The sequence below is a fragment of the Melanerpes formicivorus genome, unplaced genomic scaffold (genome assembly GCF_026170545.1).
Source record: "Melanerpes formicivorus ecotype bairdi unplaced genomic scaffold, bMelFor1.0.p_v2 SCAF_5, whole genome shotgun sequence".
Taxonomy (NCBI): Eukaryota; Metazoa; Chordata; class Aves; order Piciformes; family Picidae; genus Melanerpes; species Melanerpes formicivorus.
This window is the reverse complement of record NW_027142357.1, coordinates 29396210-29417015: the sequence shown is the minus strand read 5'-3', so window position 1 is coordinate 29417015 and position 20806 is coordinate 29396210. Positions and strand designations below refer to the sequence as shown.

Genomic DNA, 20806 nt, shown 5'->3' with positions numbered 1-20806 from the left:
TTTTTTTTTAAAGGCTTATCCAGCTTTTGTAAATGCAAATGCAGAAAAACATTTCAAAGAGTTGTCGTTGTCTTAGCTGGAGAATGAAGCACACATGCACATAGCCTTTAGAGGTCACACAGCCCACCCTTATGCGTCTGTTGTGGTTGCGTCAGGGTCCAGTGGGTTTGGTGCTCACCAATCTGGCACAGCACAGCTCATCATCAGGCCACTGCTCTCCAGTAATCTTTATCCTCACAGTTGTGCTGTGGCCCCCCTTCTCCTGGCCATTGCTCTCATCTGCCCTTCTACCTGCAGGGTGACCCACACCAATCTTAGATACCCTAAACTTTCCTACAGCTCAGGGAGAAACTTGGCCCTAAGCTCAGCTGGGTAATGTAGGAAATACAGTATCTTCAGTCTTTAGTTGAGCTTTAAATGACCCAAACCCAACTTTAGATATCACATCTAATTCCCAAATAGGCCAAGCTGACACCAAGTTGCTGAAGCTTTTTCTCTCCTAAACACAGCAATGGCAGAGGCACAGCCACTCTTTAACCTCCCCTTCCCAGGGAATCACAGCTGGGTTTGTGGTGCCACCTGAAGAACAGGGGAGTTTTATACCATCAGTGCAGGCAAAGGCCTCCAGATATCCTCCTCATACCAACAGTTGTGGGCATGGCCCATATTGCTGGAGCAGGAGGTTCCTCATCACTCCACAAACTTTAATAATCCCCTTCTTGCATACCACCAAACAGCAGGTCATGCTCCTGTTATGGCATCTAAGTGAAGAGTGGGATGAGACTTCCATCCCTGTTTCTACATCCCCTGCCAAGCCCTCAAACTGTGCAGAGCCAAGGAAGAGGCATCTGCTGATTTTGGCCAACTGCAGGTGCTCACTCAACTCACACATTATAGCCAATGCTTTCCAGCACAGCAGCCAAATTCTGCCTGAGACGATACTCTAGGCAGTCTGAATGTAACCTTTATGAAAGCAGTCATGTTTTGGGGACAGTTTAAAGTGATTGAGTGTAAACATTTTTTAAAACATTTTATCAGGAAGGACAAAGAAAATTATTATTATTATTATTTTTGTACAGGATAAAGTTTGCTATGGGAATCAGTGTGTAGCATGATGTAAAGTCTCAGGCGAGCCAAAAGGTGTTAACATTGTGTGCCCTTTAAACGATGCATTCAGTGAAACAAGACATGCTTAGGTTGGAACTATGTAAATACACTCATTTTACTAATATAAGGTAAAAAACTAAAAAAGAGATATTGCTGGATAATTAAGTCACCAAGTATTGGCTCTATTTAAAATTAAAGAGCAGGGATATTAAACATACTCAAATTTTAATGAAAACATTTACAGTGGCTTTAATAATTCAGTACAAAAATGTAATTTAAACATTTCCCTCCAGTTCTGGAAAAGGCAAACAGAGGGCCATTGTACTGTAGCTTGTGAATGAGAAAACAGAACTGCTCAGGTGCAATGGCTTATTTTACCTGTTTAGCTGACATAGTAATAAACAAACCCACCCTAGAAACCAAAGCTATGCTGGAATCCTCCTATCTGGTAGCAGCTTTCTAATGTCCCATCAGTCATCTTTTTGCAACTTCAAGTACCTCTTGCACCCCAAGCTGATTTCAGTGGGGTGTAAGCTCCTACATTCATTCATTGTGGGAACAAGATGCTCATGTGATTTTGATGCCTAAATACTTCTAGCTCTGAGTTTACTTTGAAAGTAGGACTTAAGGTCCTGTGATTTGCATGTTTTGTTTTTGTTTGGGGTTTTATGTTTGGTTTGTTTTGTGATTTGTGTGTGTGTGTTTGGTTTGTTGTTTTGTTTTGTTGTTTTGGTTTTTTTTTATTGTGTCTGCTGCTTGATTTGTTAAAATAAGCAAAGGACATAACAAGTTAAAATAGAGTGGATTAAGAAATACTATGGTTTAAATAATCTATCACATTTGTTAGTAACCAAGGAAATTCAACTATCCAGAACTGAACTCTATTATTAACAATTCCCTTCATGCATGTCACATTACAGTGCAAGTTTTAAAGCTGTTCATAATGTAATAGCAAACTATTACTCTTACCCAGCACTGCAGTACACATTACAGTGCAAATTTTAAAGCTGTTCATAATGTAATAGCAAAATAATTACTTTTACCCAGCACTGCAGTACACATTTGGTACTCATGAATATGTAAGGCTTAATACAACCTTCACACCTGCTATAAAAGAGTTTCAAGCCAATAAAAAAGGTGTAAGAATGCACAGGCCATTTTCTAAACTCAGTCATAGGGTATCTGAGGGACAGAAAAAGTGCAACAAGAGTTCTAAGGATCCATGGCTAGGACATCAACTTTCAATTACAGAGGATGCAGCTCTCATTCTGCTGTTTAACAAAGCAGGACAGAGGTTTAACTAGTCAAAAAATGGACAATGAATGCAGCTCCTGCTGTTCTACCCTTGAAATTTTACTGATGTATTTGTCAAACTCTTGTGACATTTCCTAATATGCCATATACTCTGGCTGCACTATCTCTACCTTCAGCCTTCAAGAGCTGCTTCCAAAACTCTCCAGTTTCATCTTAAGTTAAGATTTACTTCTGAACTCCAAAGGGTCTTTCATTTGAAACTCAAATGCGATTGAGGGAGTGCAGACCAAAATTCACTGTAGGCAAGGAGATTATTGTTCAGCCTAGCTTTCACCCACTGAGGACAATAATAAGAGGAGGAGATTAGATTCAGATTTTGCACTGGTAAGTAGAGAAGGTTTCACTCACACAAACACATGTACAGCACATCCTTACTGCACTGAAGGTTCATAGATTGCAGCAATTTTGCTGGTGAATGTGTGAACCACAAAATCACCCTCTCTGGGAGAAAAGCCATCAACAAACACAGAGCTTGTAGGGTAAGGGTTGGGTTTATGAAAGGCAAAGCAATGAATCGCAGCAACCAGTTTGGCAATGTAGCTAAAAACCAAATGAAGGGATAGGAAACCACTGCACCTAGTGGACAATTTTGGGAGGAAGCACAATCTGCTCTTCAACGCAAAGCACCCTGAGGAATTTTCTGTCCTTTAGTTTGGGCCATTTACTCACTAAGTCACCCTTTGAAAGGTCACTCACCCAATATCTGCAGCAGTGTGACATACCTGAAACAATGTGATATCTGTATACAAACCAAGCCTTGGCTCACCCTCCGTCCTTATCAGAAACCATTACATAATTCACTAGACATACAAGCCCTGCACTGCAGAGATCAAGCATGGAGAAACCAGGCTGATAGGATCCTGAACTCCATCAGCACATCCAGACCTGAAGGGAAAGAAGCTCATAGCACTCCTACCTTCTTCACATTTGGCAGAAGCCAGCTTTAAAAAACAACAACAAACAAACAACTCTTTGAAGAGTTTCTTATTCTTGCGGTAACACTCGTCTCAGCACCGACAGGATTCAAACCAGACGCGGTTGAGAGAAGTCTGGAGTCATACCAAGTTTAGATCTCACATACCAAGAAAGGTCAAGACCTAGCCAAGCTTTGAATAGATGACTTGAAATGAAAATCCTAGGACATGGAGGAAGTGGTGTTGGTGGGAGAGTGCCTTTCCCTCTGACTCATTAGGCAACACCACATGACGATGCTCTGGTGAGGAACACAGAGCAGCTGTCATTCCTATCTGCTGAAGCCCACAAGTCCAGTGCATTTGTCCTCGAGAAAGGTCCTGTGGGACTCTTAAAAAGACATGGGTTGTAAAATATCTAACCTGGCTCAATTCCATTTTAGTCTCTTACATTCTGGTCATCTCATTACTGTGTGCCCTGAGGGAGGGTTTGAACTTTCCTGACCTAACCTGAAAATTGGTTTGGTTATGTGTACGTATACAATTTCTTTTCCAAGGATGGCTAAAAATGTATGTGGAGTTTAAAAGTATTCTATTTTTTCAATTGAATAAAGTGGTCTAAGGCTCTGTTGGCACTGATTGCACTATTACCATTTCTGCATTTAGAGACTGCTACTGGAAATAATACACAAATCATAGAATCACAGAAGCATTAAGATTGGAAAAGACCTTTAAGATCATTGAGTCCAACTATAATCCAACTACCATGGTAGCTAAACATTCAAACGCACGGGATAAAACTTTGAGGACACCTCACTTATCATCAGTCCTGGCATTACTTTGCACAGAGAAACACTTGGGCTGGAGGAGTAAGATAAAAAAGGAAAAACTTAGAAATAACTTTTATATGATTTCTCCCCCGGGAACTGACTGCAAAATCCTTCCTGTTGCTCTAGAGATAATAATTAGTCTCCACCACATAATAACTCTCATGCTCTACCCTGACCCTCCAAAGATGCTATCATAAAATGGGTGCTTCATGATCAGGGTGAAACAGCGGCAAAGATAGCATTTCAGTTCCTTCCAAAGAACTGAAAATGTTGTTGGCTTCTTGAGGGTCTTCTCAAACAAGCAGGACCTCCACACTGTCTGACTCAAACGGTGATTAGTTACTCAAAACAGCACCTCAAACACTATTAATTCCTTAAAAACTTGCTCTTATTTGGAAGCAAATGCCAGATCATTTTGTCCTCATGGTACCATTGTGGCTAGGCTCCTTCAAATTGGCCTGTTTGACACCAATTCTGGGATTCCTGTGACGACACCATAGTCACAGCAATATTATGTGGAAGTAGTTACAGAGCTCTAATCCCTCTTCATTGGGCTTTGACTTCTACTTTAGGAAAATTACCTAAACAAACATAACTGAAGTCCTTCATGAAAATACCACCAAATAATCCATTACTGTAACAGGCCTGAATTCAACTGCCAAGCCCATATGGGCACAAGAAAAATCTCCAATATAAAGTATTTTCACAGCAGGAATACGCAAGTGGGATACGGTAAACATTTCTACTTTATGGCATCTTCAGAAGAATGCCTCTTTCCAGGACAATATGAGGACATATATGTTTTTCTAAAGTCAATGGACCCAAGCATGTATTTCTAGTTATGCATGTACTTACATGTTCTACTCAGTCTTACAAGCAGTTCTGTAATCTGGATCACTTTTGTATATCCCTCTGCCTTATCAGCTCATCACTTCTTTTCAAGTATCTTCTACAAATACCTCTTTGCCTTTTCTAATCACTATTAGATTGATCTTCCTTCTATTTACTGATTTGATGGCTGAATGTGTTAATCCTTTCATCACCCCAATTCTCTACACCCTGCTCTTTGTCATCTACAATGCAGTTTTCTCCTGTAAAAGATCATACTGCACTTGAGGTGGGATGAAAGACAGCATACGAAATCAAGTGTTTTATCACAGAGTGAAGACAAATAGTCTCAAACAAGAGTATGCATGTAAGAGCATCACCCTAATACAGCTGTAAGCTTGCAACTTTCCTGTTTTTAATGTATTAACCACAGTCTGGTAGTCTTTCCTCTACCAGTAGTAATTTGGGATGTGTGGTTACTCTGTGGGATCTTACAAAGCTTTCAGGTGAAACATTCAGTCAGCATGTGCAGCAGTTTGTTTGCAAATCAAAAGCCCTGTAAGTAGCTCCAGAACCAAGCTAGGAAATCCTCTCAAGATGGGGCCAGAAGAGGAGTAAGACAGTGTCTGCCAGGATGCCTTCACAGGATCAAAAGGAAAATATTTCAAAGGCCCTTACAGGATTTAGGAACACTCATCTATGTCTCAGAAAGACTTAAACTCAAAAAACTCAATGTAACTACATTTCATACAGTCCTAACATAGCTTTTCAGGCATGCCTGACTGCACCCAGATGCTGTTGTAAGTGACCTGGGGGTGTGTGTGCGGGCTAGGGAGAGGTGTAAGAGAGACATAAAATGAGTTGTGTCAGGAGTACCTCTGCTGTGAGGAGACTCCACCTGTCTGAAAGGAACAGTGATGCACCACTGCACTTACAGAAAAAGGGGGAGATAGTAGCAGAGCCTAATTCTCAAAGCTAATCTAACAGCAGGTGTTCAGCATTGAGGAGACCATGATACAGGTCCTTCTCCTGCTCAGGGGGTGGAAAAGGATAGGTCTTACCTCCCAGGCTCCTGTCATGTTGTAAAGTGTCCCCTCATCCAAGTATCAGCTTAAAAAAATCATCAAATTGCTCATAATCACCCAGCTTCACTATCAGCTACCACAAACAGTTATATCAAAAACCCAATCCTACACCTGTCAATATAGTGAGTGCAGGGAATGCAATAAACTTGTTCTTGGAGTTTATCCAACTGATATCAGGTGAATACACTTTTTTTTCCAGAGCATCTCCTCCAATAAGATTTGCTCTGTGCATGCTCCTACAAACAGGGAAGAGCCTGGGCAGAAAACAGTTATATGACCTAGACATGTACTCTGAACTCCAAACATGCACATGCCATCACATTAATAATAAATGCATACATTAACCCATGTATGCATTTCCTAATTCCATTCCAACCCTTTATTTATTTATTATTTTAAATTTTTAGGTAGTTAACATCTTTACTAGAGTCCTGAGTTTCATGGAAGATTGGGGAATCAGACATTAACTAGGATCCAGCACGTTTGAAAAACTCACTGTGCCTTTGCATTACCTGAAGGGAGGTTGTACCCAGGCAGGGGTTGGTCTCTTCTCCCAGGTAACCAGCATCAGAACAAGAGGACACAGTCTCAAGCTGCACCAGGGGAGGCTTAGGCTGGATGTTAGGAAGAAATTCTTCACAGAAAGAGTGATTGGCCATTGGAATGTGCTGCCCAGGGAGGTGGTGGAGTCACCATCACTGGAAGCGTTTAAAAAGAGACTGGATGGGACACTTAGTGCCATGGTGTAGTTGGTTAGATGGTGTTGGGTGATAGGTTAGACTTGATGATCTTGAAGGTCTTTCCCAACCTGGTTAATTCTGTATTCTGTATTACCAGCGCTTAACAAGCTAGCCCTACAACTCACCGTTATTTTGCAACTCAAAACATTTGCTTTCAAAAAAAATGTTAGCCAGACCCAGTACAGTGGGATTTATGATCTGAGATCATACAGGCACTTTTTAAAATTTGACCCTTGAGTGAAGCTCTGAATCTCAGCTCTTTTAGTTGTCTATTTAATATCAACGGTGAAACATAAAAGAACAGGCATGAAAAGCCTCCAAAGCAGAAAACTGTGTAAAATCACAAATTCTCAAAATGGTCTGGCACACAGAAGAAAAGCATACATACGTGGCTTAGTGTCAAAGCCAGGGATCTAAAAAGACCACTTAAACTCACACATTCCCACAGCAGTGCTCTGCAGATCTGAGATTTGCCAGAGTAACAGCACCCAGGTTCTGCCCTTCGGTGTGTGCAGATGTGTGTGCACGGTGTTTAGCTGCAGGCAGGGTATCCAGATCGACAGTTCTTACAAATAGGGTCCTTTTTTTTTATTAGTTTTGTGTGCATGTGTGTTTCTTTTCCCCCCAGCCATCTGGGTGGTCTGAGAATCAGACTTGAAATACCTAGGATCCCTCGAACCACATGTTCTAATCCCAGCAGAGTTGACTCAGTCCTTCATCCTTCCAGAGTAAATTGACTTCTCTGCTCTTCGTTGCGTAGGGGGAACTTTTGGATGAGATTTGAAAATTTCCACTCTGTATGGACATTAAAAATCCCACATTTTTCTTCCAGTATCACAAGCCAGCATTCCTGCCATTAGTTTTTATCTCTGAGCACCTTGTGTTATTCGCTTCCAATGGCCACTGGTAGCTGGGAACCAAGATTAACCAGCCCCTGAAAAGTAATGTGCCACAAGCTTCATTTCACAGGTCAATGGGACGGATGAGTTTTGTCCATTTATCTTCACACACTGGGAGGATTTCAGAGCAACACAGTGAAAATGGGGAGGCTGAGCAGACTGATATTTGAGTATATGCTGCAGGCTGCAGCCTGGCCAGTTCATTAGTGTGGGGAGAAAGGATATGACAACACCAAGTAAGCATCTGGAGGGACGTGTTACACAAGGAGGTGTGCTGGAAGCAAAAGGGTGAAATTCAAGGAGAGAAAAAAAGGGAGGGTAGACCAGGAAGATAAGTGCATAGAGAGCTTTTTATACTGAGAAAGGATTTGCTACAGGATAGAGTAAAAGTTCAGTCAGGAGACACAGACCAGAAAGGGGAAAACCACAACACCCCTGTGCTGCACAGGAGAAAGTGCTACACAGGAGCACAACGCTGCTACAAGTCTCATTGTCTCTTGTCCTCATGACTGTAAGAAGCTGCTGAGAGCTGAAAAACCATCTAGACAGGGGATTTATTTAGGATCAAGAGAAAAGAGAGGCCAGGAGGGGCAGTGCTCCATACTTAACCAGGAGAAAACCTGAGAAACAAATACGAAACACTTGAGTTTAAAAGGGCAGGAGACTGGCACTGAACATTTATCCATTTTCACAGGATGCTGAAAGCAGTGGAGAATGGGTAATACCATTGAGTTGCCTTCTGAAAGACCCGCACTCTCTGTTTAGAAAGTCTTTAGAAAGCAGCGGGAGAATAGAGTTCAAATAAATTTTTCCTAAAGCACAAGCTTAACAGTGGATAAGGTGGAGGCATGAAGTCACTTTTAATCTGCTGTAAAGTGAGGTAAGCAAAGGGATTATCACTTAAGACTTGCTGACATGAAGCTCTGAGAATGACATTTAAAAGCAATGGTGGATTACAGAGTGACATCATATTAAATGAACACATGCCAGAGGTTTACATAAAAGAGCTCAGAGATCATGCTCTTGTTCTCAATACTAAAACCTCCTAGCCGGTTTTACACTTCTGGCGGTGATTAGGCTAAATTAGAGCTGCAGTTTTTCATTCAGTGCATTGTGGTGTCACAGTACCAGCAACTTGGTGGCCCAGATCTTCACTAGTTGCTAATGGGCATGACTCCATCTGAGCTCACCGAGGCCCCTCAGCTCCAGTGTGATGCCCCCTGCATTCAGCAACAGAAGATCCAACCCAAATGCTTCTAAGTCCGATCTGTGTTTAGTAACTCTGAAGACACACATCTGCAGGTCCCTCCAGACTTCAGCTTTAAGTTTTTCAGAGTATTCTGAAGGCTATTTAATGATTAAACTATCCTCGCTTAAAGCAAAGAATAGATGTGCAAATCTGTCTCATGATGGAAAAGGCTTGAAAATTGTTAACAAGATTCAAGGAGAAAGCTGTGGGGGCTTGTGTTTGGCTGGTTGTGGTTTTTTTTTCCCCACAGAATAATTTATCAGATTGGAAAGCCATACAGAAACATTCTAGCCCTGATGAGTGTTTTGGATTATGCCTGACCCATTTTCAGAAGACCTGATCAGCCTGTCCTCCCACTAAGGTCAGAAGATGTTAAATGTTTACCGTCTCAGTTTCTACACAGGTAGGTAGCACAGTGCATGTCTTTTCTGATGCCTGAAAACATGCCACAAGTGCCTTCTAGGGAGCCAAATGAGTCACAAACCACCTGACTTTTCTTAGCTCTAAAAACATCAGGTGGGTGAGCATTACTGTAATGGCATTTTAGAAACTGGAAAAGTAAAGCACAGATGGGTCTAAAGTAATTTTTTCAGCTCCCAAAACAGGAGAGCAGCAGCCCAGTATCTAATCTGTGGTCTCCTGGAGATGGATCAAGTGACCATGAAGTATTAATCCTGGTAGTTTTACAGTGAGATTTTTATTGACAGTGCCCCAAATCACCTCCTTTAGGTTACCAGAGAGCCACCTAAAAGCAACGTACTCCTGCTAATTACAGACCACGGAGAGGTTTGAACCAGCCTTCTGCAGTGGAGCAGCCTCTGCAAACCATCGCATGCTCACACATTCTTATTTTCTTAAAAAAATAAAAGAAACATGTGGGAAAGAAGAGGACAGAATAAATTGGATGTGGGAGCCCCCAAATCTGTTTCCCAAATGAGCAATGTATCTATTTGGTGAGAGTTGTAAAACTTCGCAAAACACATAAGAAGGCCTCTCTGAGCAGCTGTTTGCTTTGACTCCGGAGGGAGCTCACTCTATCTCCAAAGCAGCACAGTACCATCAATCATGCCCTGCCAAAGATTTTCTACTCTGGTAGCAAAGTAAATATGAAAACACACAGGTTTTATTAGTATGTGCATTCTGTGGCTCAACCAAGCACTGTCCCTGCTGCAGGAACGACCATTACCTGAGGTCCTATCCCAAACCAACTGACGGGATCAAAGCTGAAGCCTTGTGGGAGCTGTGTCCCACGAAGGTTAACCAAAGGTACTTTACACACACACAATAATGCACAAAGGTGGCTCAGTGACTGTGCGATGCAACTGGCTCCCCTGTGCCATCAGCTGTGGTCATGAATCTGCCTGGGTGGAGGGGGAAGCTGAGAAGCCATGGCAGAAAACAGAGCTCTGGCAGGGAAGTGCTGGCAGGGAAGCCCCAGCAGGGCTTGGCTGGAGTGTCGTCAGGGCCACAGGGGCACTTGGAAAATTTAGCTGGCGGTGAGATTTTTCAAAGGACTTGTATCTGGCAAAAGTTGGGGAGTTTTGTGTGTGTGTGTGTTTTTAAACAGGAACAGCAAAAGGTGCATCTGTGACAATAGTAAATTCCAGCTCTAAAGCAAGAGACACTGGTGCTTTTCAAAGCACAGTTATATGATGCTGATTATTATTTTTTGTATGGCTAAACAACATATTTTCCCTTAACCTCACTTGGCCTCCCTTGGCTGAATCTCACAAAAACAACAAAGGAAAGAGAAAATCAGCCTGAAATAGATATCCAACATGGAAAATCTTGGGTTCAACGTTGTATTTGGCCAATTTGTAAACACTTGAGACACAGTCTTTTTATGATTAAAAGTTTAACATTCACCTTGTTTGCTGTAAATTACCCTGCCTAAACAGCTCAGGAGCACTGAGGCTTGTCCTGAAAAGGTATTTTGCAATTTTTAACATAGTGAAAAGAAAACAAACATCAACAAGAAGGGATAATAGGATCAGATAAAGGGAAAAAGTGCAGGCTGACTATCAGGGAAAATCTGTAATATATTTAGATCCCAGGGAAATGAAGGAAGATCCATGATTGAACCAGATAAAATCCCTACCAGAGGGAAATTAAGGGCAACTCCACATTATCATGGAGTTGGAGCCTTCCTTATATTTAGGTCTTTGGGACAATTCAGTTGTCATGAAAGCCATGGAATTTGTTACTTGTTAGCTCAGGGCTTTTGTTATTGTTTTTTTTACTATTTTTGTGTGTGGACAGAAGAACAACAACAATATTTAGTTAATAAATAATGCCAGAACTGCATCCTGAAGCACCACTAGGATGAGGGTAGAAAAACAAGGCTGCTTTTGTTTGTTGCACTGTGTAATGCCTGATGGGTTTTAACCACACTTTAGGAGCTACTGTTAAAAAGCTTCTTGCTGAGTCAAGCCTAGGCATGCTGTTTACAAGGGTTAGCCCTGAAGGCTCTTGCATGGGCAGGGACTTTTAAGCTGAGCTAAGGATTTTTTAGTTATTTTTGTTGTGCTTTAAAAAGTTGAGAGTAGCTAAGCACACCTAAAAGTGGAGAGTAGAATGGAGCCATCAGTGATCACCTGCTGTATCTGCCAGAAGCTTTCCTCTGTAGTCAAAGGCTTGATCTTGCAAAGCTGACACTAAGAGTCCCATTGGTTTTAAAGTGGATGGTGTTATTGCAGAGATTAGGCCCCAGTGGAGTAGGCTTTCATGAAGAAGGTTGCTAAAATACAAAATATGCCCCTTGTTAGAAAAGGACCTGCTCTAACTTATGAAGTGAATATGTTTGGTTCAGCTTTGAAGCTGCTGAAACACTGGCTGATGACTTTCACTCCAGTAACGCTGATCTATGCTGCCTACAGCCAACAGTGCAGAGGGAAAATCTGACAAATCAATAAAAGCTGCATGCAAAAAACTACAAATAACACTCAGCACTGCTCTTCCTCAGAGCACAGGCCATCCTGTGCTGTGGAAGAGGCAAGGATTTCAGGGGAAAAGAGTATGTGGCTCTGTAATTTAACACATTACAGCAATGGTGTATAAAATTGAGTCAGAATATCCAAATTTATTTTTCTGTTGCTTTTGAGTGTAGTAGTTTGCAACCTTAACATTAAATGAATGTTTGTGGACTTGGCACCTCATAAAATTTATATGTACCAATACAATGTCATTTATTAATTCTGCTCTAATTCTGCACTCTTGGAATAGATTTCATCCCATATTCAATTTTTCACCATTTTGCATTCACAGCATCCACTGGCCTCCAGTCCTGCCTCTGCCCTCATCCTCCATATGACCACTAGCTCACAAACATTAGAATTCAGGACAATGCCTTGAATCCACAACATCCTTGTTGGTTTGCACTGCAGAGAGCTCAGGGATTATCTGAATACTTTGTTTTTCCTAGACGAGCCAAGCAAGCACCATGATTCTGTCAAATTGTTCTTAACACCAAAAAGAGATGTGCAAAAATGAAAGACATATTAAAAAAGAATGTATCAACAAATAAGCAACAAACCGGCAGTGGTTGTACAACAAACAGGTTGTCCTAATGACTGGAGAAACACTGAAACACCACTGAAACACCCTCAAAAAAACCTCAAGAAGGCATCTCTTCAAGGAAATGCCAACATGATATGTTTCTGGATGGATATAATCAGTGTCCAGTGATTAGAAGAAGTCCTGAAAATTATTTGTCATGCATCTTAACAAGGAATTTCCCGAGACATAGACTGAAAACAGTGAGTAGAAATGCAGCAGATCTTTCAGACCTATTCTTGGCACATGAGTCTTTTATTATTTGAGCTTTCCATATTCCCAGGAAAGGGGTCCCACAAGTGGCCCTGCTTAAGGCTGCCTTGCAGGTGAGCTCCTTCTAGTTAGGGTAAAATCACCAATGTTCTCATTAGATCAAATATAAACAGTGGAGAAGGGGAATGCACTGCCATGTCACATCAAGCAATCAGGAAACAAAGCTTTGACATAATGCAGCAGGCAGGTAATAAGACCCCATGGTTAGCAACAAATGAGACTACACTTAATTTCTAGTGTTCACATAATTAGATAAATTTGGTACCAGCAAGACAGCAGACACCCAGAACATGGGCTTGATGAATAGGGGGCTCTCTGTCAGGCACCAATCACATTAATCATAAAGCCAAAGCTCAGTGACACAATTTGTCTTCCAAATATTTGCCATAATTTTCTAGAGTGAAAATATGCAAATATTTCTTCCTTACTGCACCCTCCCCCCCCCCCCCGTTTGTTTGCTTTAAACAGAACAATGGATTTCTGTACCATCAGGATGGACTATGCATTTTCAGAAGTTCAGCAGTGCCCGCAGAATCAACTCAGCCTATTCACAGAATCACAGAATTTCAGGGGCTGGAAGGGACTTCAAAAGATCATCTAGTTCAACCCCCCTGCCAGAGCAGGATCACCTACACCAGGTCACTCAGGAACACATCCAGGTGAGTTTTGAATATCTCCACAACCTTGCTGGGAAGCCTGTTCCAGTGCTCTGTCACCCTCACAGCAAAAAAAAAATTTCCTCATATTTATGTGAAACTTCCTATGCCTCAACTTCCACCCATTGCCCCTTGTCCTGTCAGTGGGCACCACCGAGAAGAGCCCCACTCCATCCTCTTTGGATTCACACTTGACACATTTATAAACATTGATAAGGTCACCTCTCAGTCTCCTCTTCTCCAAGCTAAAGAGCCACACAACTATGTTCTAACTCAGTTCCACTACCATGTTCTGGATGACTTCACACCAGACGTCCTTCAGGAAGGTGGCTGAGCACTATGTTATGACCTCCAGAGCAAATACAGGAGAAGAGAAAAGGAAGCCAAAAGAGAAGTAGAATAGAGAAGGAAAGGGCATGACATGAGGTTAAGAGGTTTGCAGATAAAAGTGGAAAAGAAAAAATGTTTGAGAAACCAACTCCACAGCTGGTGAAAATTCTCCCACTGTGGTAGTGCCATAGTCCAGGACACTTAGAAAAAACGGCCAAACAGTAGTGGCATTTCTTTGACCTAAAATACCTCCTACAACCAAAAAGCAGTTGGCTGCTCAGCCTCAGTGCTTCACCAGCCACAGAGGCAGACTCCAGCGCAATGCCCAGGCAGTTTCAAAGATGACTGTTTCCTCTCCTAAGATTTGCAACCAAGTTTTCTCTCCAGTACTTCACAAGTAATTTTTGTAAGACGTGCTACTGAGAAGGAGAAGGATCCCAAAGAAGGAGGGCAACAGGCATTTGCCAACAATTCCAGCAAATACTAACGAGCACACTCTTGGGCTGCTGAGAGACAAATGCTAAGACAATAGATTATCAATACTGGCACCTGTTTCAACAGCACTGTATGGTTGGTAAGGTAGATAAGTTGGACAATGACAGTACAATAAAATACCAGCTCCCATCAGTGGAGGATATGATTCACACACACATAGCACCAGCTGGCGAGCTCTTGGCTGCATTTAGGAGAAGACCCTGCTTCATGACCCCACAAAGAAACTGCTGTGGAACCGCTGACAGTTGCAGGGCACTCAATCCTTCTCAGGAGGAGTGAAGGGGAGCACTGAGCAGGGCACATAAATAACCTGTTCTGAACATCTGAGCAGTTGCCATCCTCTCTTTTAACCACTGTTGTATTGCCTCTTTTAGAAGTCAGTACATGCTTTATTAGCCACAGCTAATAAAGAATGTTGTTGTTATTATTATTATTATCTTTCTTTTTTACTTCTGTAATTTTTTGCAATTTTTCTGTAGACCAGAACTATTTTGTTAAGTCTCCCCCTTAGCCCCACAAGTCCCTTTGTTAGCAACCCACTCTGTTTTTCCCCTTTGCACACAGCATTGAAGGAGCTGCTCTGCCCCTTTAAATATCCAGTCAAACTGACTGCTAGCCAAAAAGACAACCACTTGTCTTCTGGTAGGATCTAGGGGAATGCCCTATCATTTTTTTCCTGAAGCATTTTGGAAGGAGAATAAAGCCCTGGTGGCTGCAGGACTCCACAGATCCCCTGGCTGCTACTGTCTGCATTACTTGCCTCCCAGTGACTGTTCCCCTGCTCACAACTAATCAGAAAAAGCACAGCTCTACAAAACAGAAAAAACACAGCTGAACTCACCTGAAAAGCCAGGTGAGCACTGACCCTGGCCAGGCAACAATGCTGCAACAGGGCTCCAGGAATCAAATGAGAGTTTTTTTAAATTATGAGACCTACCTGTTCTTCCTTTAATCTTCTTGAAAAATGTTTCCAGCCTTTATGGATTTCCCTACACCAAGTGCCACGGGACTTGATCCTCAGCTGATGACTGAGCCCTGTGTTACAGCCATAGGTTGAAAGATTTGGGGGCAGCTGTGGGACCACCAACCCCATTCAGGCTGCTGCTCACCTCCCACAGAGATGATACATTTCAGGAGCATGGAGAAACCCTTCCAGTCTCTGCTCACATTCCCACTGGCTTATTTTTCCCTGTCCTGATCAAAACTTGCAGGAGATGAACTCAGATCTCTCTATAAACAAGTCCTCCAAGGCATCAAACACTATTGAACTGCCATGTCCCAGATGAGATTAACTATGATCTGCCCTTTCGGGGTACAGATTCTGACCAGCACCTGTTCCCACTGCCCATCAGCTGCCTCGGGAGGGGGAGCTCTTGCAAGATCACCACTGAAACCCAGGGTCCTGACCCTTCAGAGTGGACACAGACATCTGCATGAGGAAATGCCCCTTTACCACATTACCACATTTTGTAAAATGACACATTGTTTGGTGAAACCAAACTGAATTACAGCATTCCCAGTAACCTTTTGCTGCTGTCCCCTCAACCAGCAGGCAGAGAGGAACGGTATGCAAGGGCTCCAAATGGAGGCAGCAGCAATGGATCTTCCCCGGGCTAGTACCAGAAATGATCCAGGCATAGCATGATGTGAGAAACACCACAGCCACAAAACCACAAATTCAACCTGTCCCTGGGACCTCAGGTGGATAGTGACACAGAAAGCCTGTAGTCCCATCCTGCTGTTGTATGGCACCTTTACAGGTTTAATGGAGCTCCCAGGCAGGTCAGTACTGTCAGCAGACAAGGACAGTAGAGTGAAGGGTGGCCAGTGCAGCCAGCCTGCCAGGATGGCAGTGAGTCCCGGGGACCGTAGCAGTAGGGTTTGGTATATTGCGGGTGGGCGACGTTCTAGCAAGGCATGGGAGCGGAGGTGCAAGACTTACCCATGGATAGCGTGGATAGAGTGAGGTTCGTAATGGTATCGTCCTTCCTGGTGACGCATGTCAATTGGCAAAGGAGCGTGGAAGGCTGGAAAAATGTGCTGCGGTACTGTTGAGGGGAATAGAAGAAGAAAAAAAAAAGGGACTTCAAAAACTTTCCTTTCCTTTTAAAACAATTTCAAAGGCACTAAATCTCCATGAATTTCAGAGCAAGAGCAGTGCAAGACAAGGGGTCTTCATGATATCAGCGCTATCATACACCAGAGAAGTGGAATGAATAAATAATCAAAGTCATGCGGAGAAATCCTACATCTTCGACATAAAAGATCTCCAACAGGGTTTTTGACAAAGACAAGCAGCTAAGCGCTCTTTGAACTTGAGGAGATTATAGGAAGCACCAAGGAAAACTAGACTTGCAACTCAAATCAGACTCAACAGAGCCTGGCAGGATCCAGACCTGTGTCATCCCTCATGCCTGGAGTGGCAGCAAACACCTTTCCTGAAGGTCTGTACACACAGGTTGGAAATATTTACCTAAAAATATAACAGCAAGAGCAGCGCTAATGCAGACCGTCGAGGCAGTCAGAAGAGCCTCAGAAGTGCCTACTGCCAGGTTCTGAGAGAGGAGCCCAAATTGCTCTCACTTGTAATCACTTGAGGCCCTATTTTTTATTCATTTGAGAAGCTTGTTTCATCTTTGATGGAAAGATAAAGTGGTCTCAAAAGGCAGAGAACACCTACATTGACTTATTAAATCTACAGGTTTTAATATTTATTATTGACCCCAAAAGTTAACGGCGAGAATATTTGAGCGAGTTGAACCGATGGAAAATTCATCAGGTTATTTCTCCACACCACCCCCAACAACACTGACTGGCTGCCTCGGCCTTTTCTGCTAAAATTATAGAAGCTAAAGAAATACAAGTAGCGGAGCCTCGACACCGCTTCTGTACAATCGCCCTGCAATGGGGCTCATCGCGCCTGTAATGATGCCATTTTCTAGGTTTGTAACAGCAATCGACTTAAAGATAAAAGGCTGGTCTTGCTCTGCCTCCACAGTCAGAAGTTCTTCATTAAAGACTACTTAATATTGTCTGGTTTCTTGGCCTGTCTAACCGGAGACGAAAAGCAAAACAAAAATCAGCCTCCTAAATGAGCCCTTCAAAACCCAGTTTGCGCTCCGCATTTCAGCGTGACTTGCCTCCACGACAGGTAGCATCTCTCTGGTAGAGTGGGGAAGCACCATCCAAAACCAAAATGTCAAGGCTTCAGCCGAGTCTCTCGCTGATGCTCGGCAAACTCCAGTAAACGGCAAACTCTTTTTCTAAGAAAGGCTTAAAATTCAGCCTTTCGCGTCTGACACCCGCTGCAAGAGAGCTACCCTGACTCTGTCCGGTAAGGCTGTTCTCTCCTTTCGGGTCCGTCGTGCAAAGCCTAAGTGAAATTCCCGTATATGCCTTTTCAGGCATATCAGAAAAAAGATCTGAGGCTCCTACTCCCATTGGAACGTACGAGCCCTGAGCACAGCGTGGCACAGGCGCGTCAGCTGGGCTGCCGGGAGAGGTGAGAGACTACACAAAAACAACCCTCCTGCCAACTCTGCTGAAAGGCGTTAAGCTAAGGTAGTCGGGGTGGAAAGTATTTAAGGCTCCGCAGCAGACTTGCTCTCCGTGCTCCAGCGAAGGGCTGGCACCGCACGCTACCTGACACACTGGGAGCATTTTTGCAGCTCGCCTAATGTCAGGACATACAGTAGGGTAACTGTTAACTGCCTTTCCCCCTTCTGCTCCCCTTCTCTCCTCTCCCAAAAGCAGCTCAGGGAGGGAGTTGCTTTTGCAGAAAAAAGATTCACCCTTTAACCGTCATAGGCAGGGACAATTTTTTACATAAGGACACTTGCAAGGTGTCTTCATTTTAGGTGGCAGACAGTGATTTCCCAGGTCAGAAATGCAGCAGAGTTCAGTTATCCCATCCTGTCCCATACCATCCCCTGCTTATGCAGCATCATACAGCCTCTGGTCTACACAAACTGTGCTCAGACCAAAGTGGTGCCCGGGCTGGCAGACATCTACAGCTTCCATCCTCCTCTCTGCAGATGTTGCTGTCCCCTGGCCACAGCTACAGCCACAATCCATGACTGCTGTGGGGATCAGAATGAGTGTCACAAGAAGGTTACACATCATGATATACTAATCATAGCCACGAAATAAACTGTTCCTGCACAGACATCCAGCCCCAGACAACACAAACACCTTCTCCAGTCTGAGCCCCTAGGCTGGGCTTCCTGCAGTGCTCACCCTATATTTTTGCCATATAAATAAACCCAAAGGATCAGGGACTCTTCTGCAGTCCTGGGTCAGCTTACACAGCTAGTGGCATCCCTATTGCTGAAATTTTGCAACCTACAGAACCAGAGTGGCCACTCTACCCATAACGGGCAGGGCCATGACTGGGTTAACCCCCCAAAGTGCAGGCTGTTGACTACCATGGTAGTGTTTTAATAACACAGTCATAGTCTAATCCTTGGGCCAGTTTAATTCATTGACAATGAATGGAATGGAATGGAATGGAATGGAATGGAATGGAATGGAATGGAATGGAATGGAATGGAATGGAATGGAATGGAATGGAATGGAATGGAATAGACCAGACCAAGTTGGAAAAGACCTTTGAGATCATCAAATCCCAACCTATCGTCCAACGTCATCTAATCAACTAAACCATGGCACTAAGTGCCCCATCCAGTCTCTTTAAAAAAAAAAAAAAAAAACTTTCAGTGATGGTGATTCCACCACCTCCCTGGGCAGCCCATTCCAATGGCCAGTCACTCTTTCTGTGAAGAACTTCTTCCTAACATCCAGTCTAAACCTCCCCTGGTGCAGCTTGAGACTGTCCTCTTGTTCTGCTGCTGGTTTCCTGGGAGAAGAGGCCAACCCCCACCTGCCTACAACCTCCTTTCAGGCAGTTGTGGAGAGCAATAAGTCTCCCCTGAGCCTCCTCTTCTCCAGGCTAAGCAACCTGAGCTCCCTCAGCCTCTCCTCAGAGGGCTTGTGCTCCAAACCCCTCCCCAGCTTTGTTGCACTTCTCTGGACATGTTCCAGCAAGTCAACATCCTTCCTAAACTGAGGGGCCCAGAACTGGACCCAGTACTGAAAATGAGAAACCATTGAGAACAATAGGTTGGTCTGAAGCTCTTAAAATCCAGGCCAGTTTTATGTTATAACTGCATTTCTAAATGACTGACTGCTGAGATAATACTGGATTTTTTTTTAAATTTGTGTTTTTTTTTTTTCTTTCCCAAAGAGTCTTTTCCTGTCATTCTGGAGAGCTGGGAAACAGAAAAGATGGGGCACTTGCTGCCTGGCCCCCCTTCCTAGCTATCTGTTGGTATTAAATGACATCTGAAAAGAATTTCTCCCTGCTCACAGCTCTGGCAGTGTGATGGGAGAAAGATTTCCATGAACTTGCTTCCTCTCACTCACACCTCTGGTTTTTAGTATTTCAAACTATTTGGACTATGGGAGGGTCAGCAGTGCCTCTTCCTTGGGCATCTGTTTTACTCTGCTGCTCTCATATTCAACCCTACCATGTACTCTGCGCTTTGCTGCTGCTGAAAGAGTGGAAGGATTGTTTTCTGTAGTGTCCTTTTGTAACGTCCCTCTTTAGGGCTTCCCTTTTACTCCCCTGCCTGGGAGCACCAGACAAGCCAATGTGATCCAGAGGCTGGTGCTATTCCTTTTTATTCTATTCCAGGTGCTTGGTCAGAAATAATGAATGATTTTATAGGCAATCAGCTACCAATTCATAAATGTCATCCTGGCTCTGCTTCTTGTTCCTACGCCTCCTGAAGAGGAGGGTGAGCTGGCAGCAGGACAGCAATACACGCCATTAACAAAGATGGATGTTTTACACATACGAGTTAAAAAGACAATTATATTCAATTACTTCAAGTAAGTCACGGTGATGTATTCCTGAATAGCCAGGGGAAGGGCAATATCATGATTAGGGCAATGAATTTGCCAACTTTAATCTAATCAAAGCAATCTTTTGTTTAGCATTATCTGCTTTGTGGTGACAGAGGATTTACCAAATCCAAGCAATCTTTGCAGATTTAACCCCAAACCTGCCCAATTAGTGCTAACGACAATTGTTTTACACAGAGGGAAGATGGTTTTAGCAGGAGGTCTGGGGAAAGCTTTCCCTCAGGAAAAAGTTGGGCCACACCAAGCCACGTGGTACAATATGCTGGGGTGTGAAGGCAAGACATGGCACCTCCAAAAGTTCCCTAGCACTGCAACAACAGATAAACATTTTCTCTGGCTCGTGTGGAAGGGAAAGAAAACCAAAGAACAAATCAAAGCAGCCCCCAAGGGGCAGGGATGATGGGAAAACAGGGTGTTTTGTGCAGGAATAACATAGCACTTCATCAAGTCTGCGGTACGCAGCTCCTGGGGTGAAGTACGGCAGCAGAACAGCACGGCGCAGTTGGGAGGCCCCACCTTCCACCCAGCCACTGCTCGTGCAGGAATGTGTCTGCTCCACCACGCCATTTGATAAGGGGAAAGACGCTACTACCTGTCCCCACTTGTCAGAGTTGA

General features: G+C 43.4%; 1 protein-coding gene across 3 annotated transcripts in view; it reads right to left on the bottom strand.

The window, feature by feature from the left end:
* Window positions 1-20806, bottom strand: part of GLI2 (GLI family zinc finger 2) — a 198059-nt gene that overhangs the window by 55671 nt on the left and 121582 nt on the right. For all 3 annotated transcript variants that reach the window (XM_068138973.1, XM_068138972.1, XM_068138975.1), the window contains exon 3: window positions 16212-16317. In XM_068138973.1, coding sequence (XP_067995074.1) covers window positions 16212-16317 — 106 coding nt within the window. The remainder of the gene's footprint in view (window positions 1-16211; window positions 16318-20806) is intronic.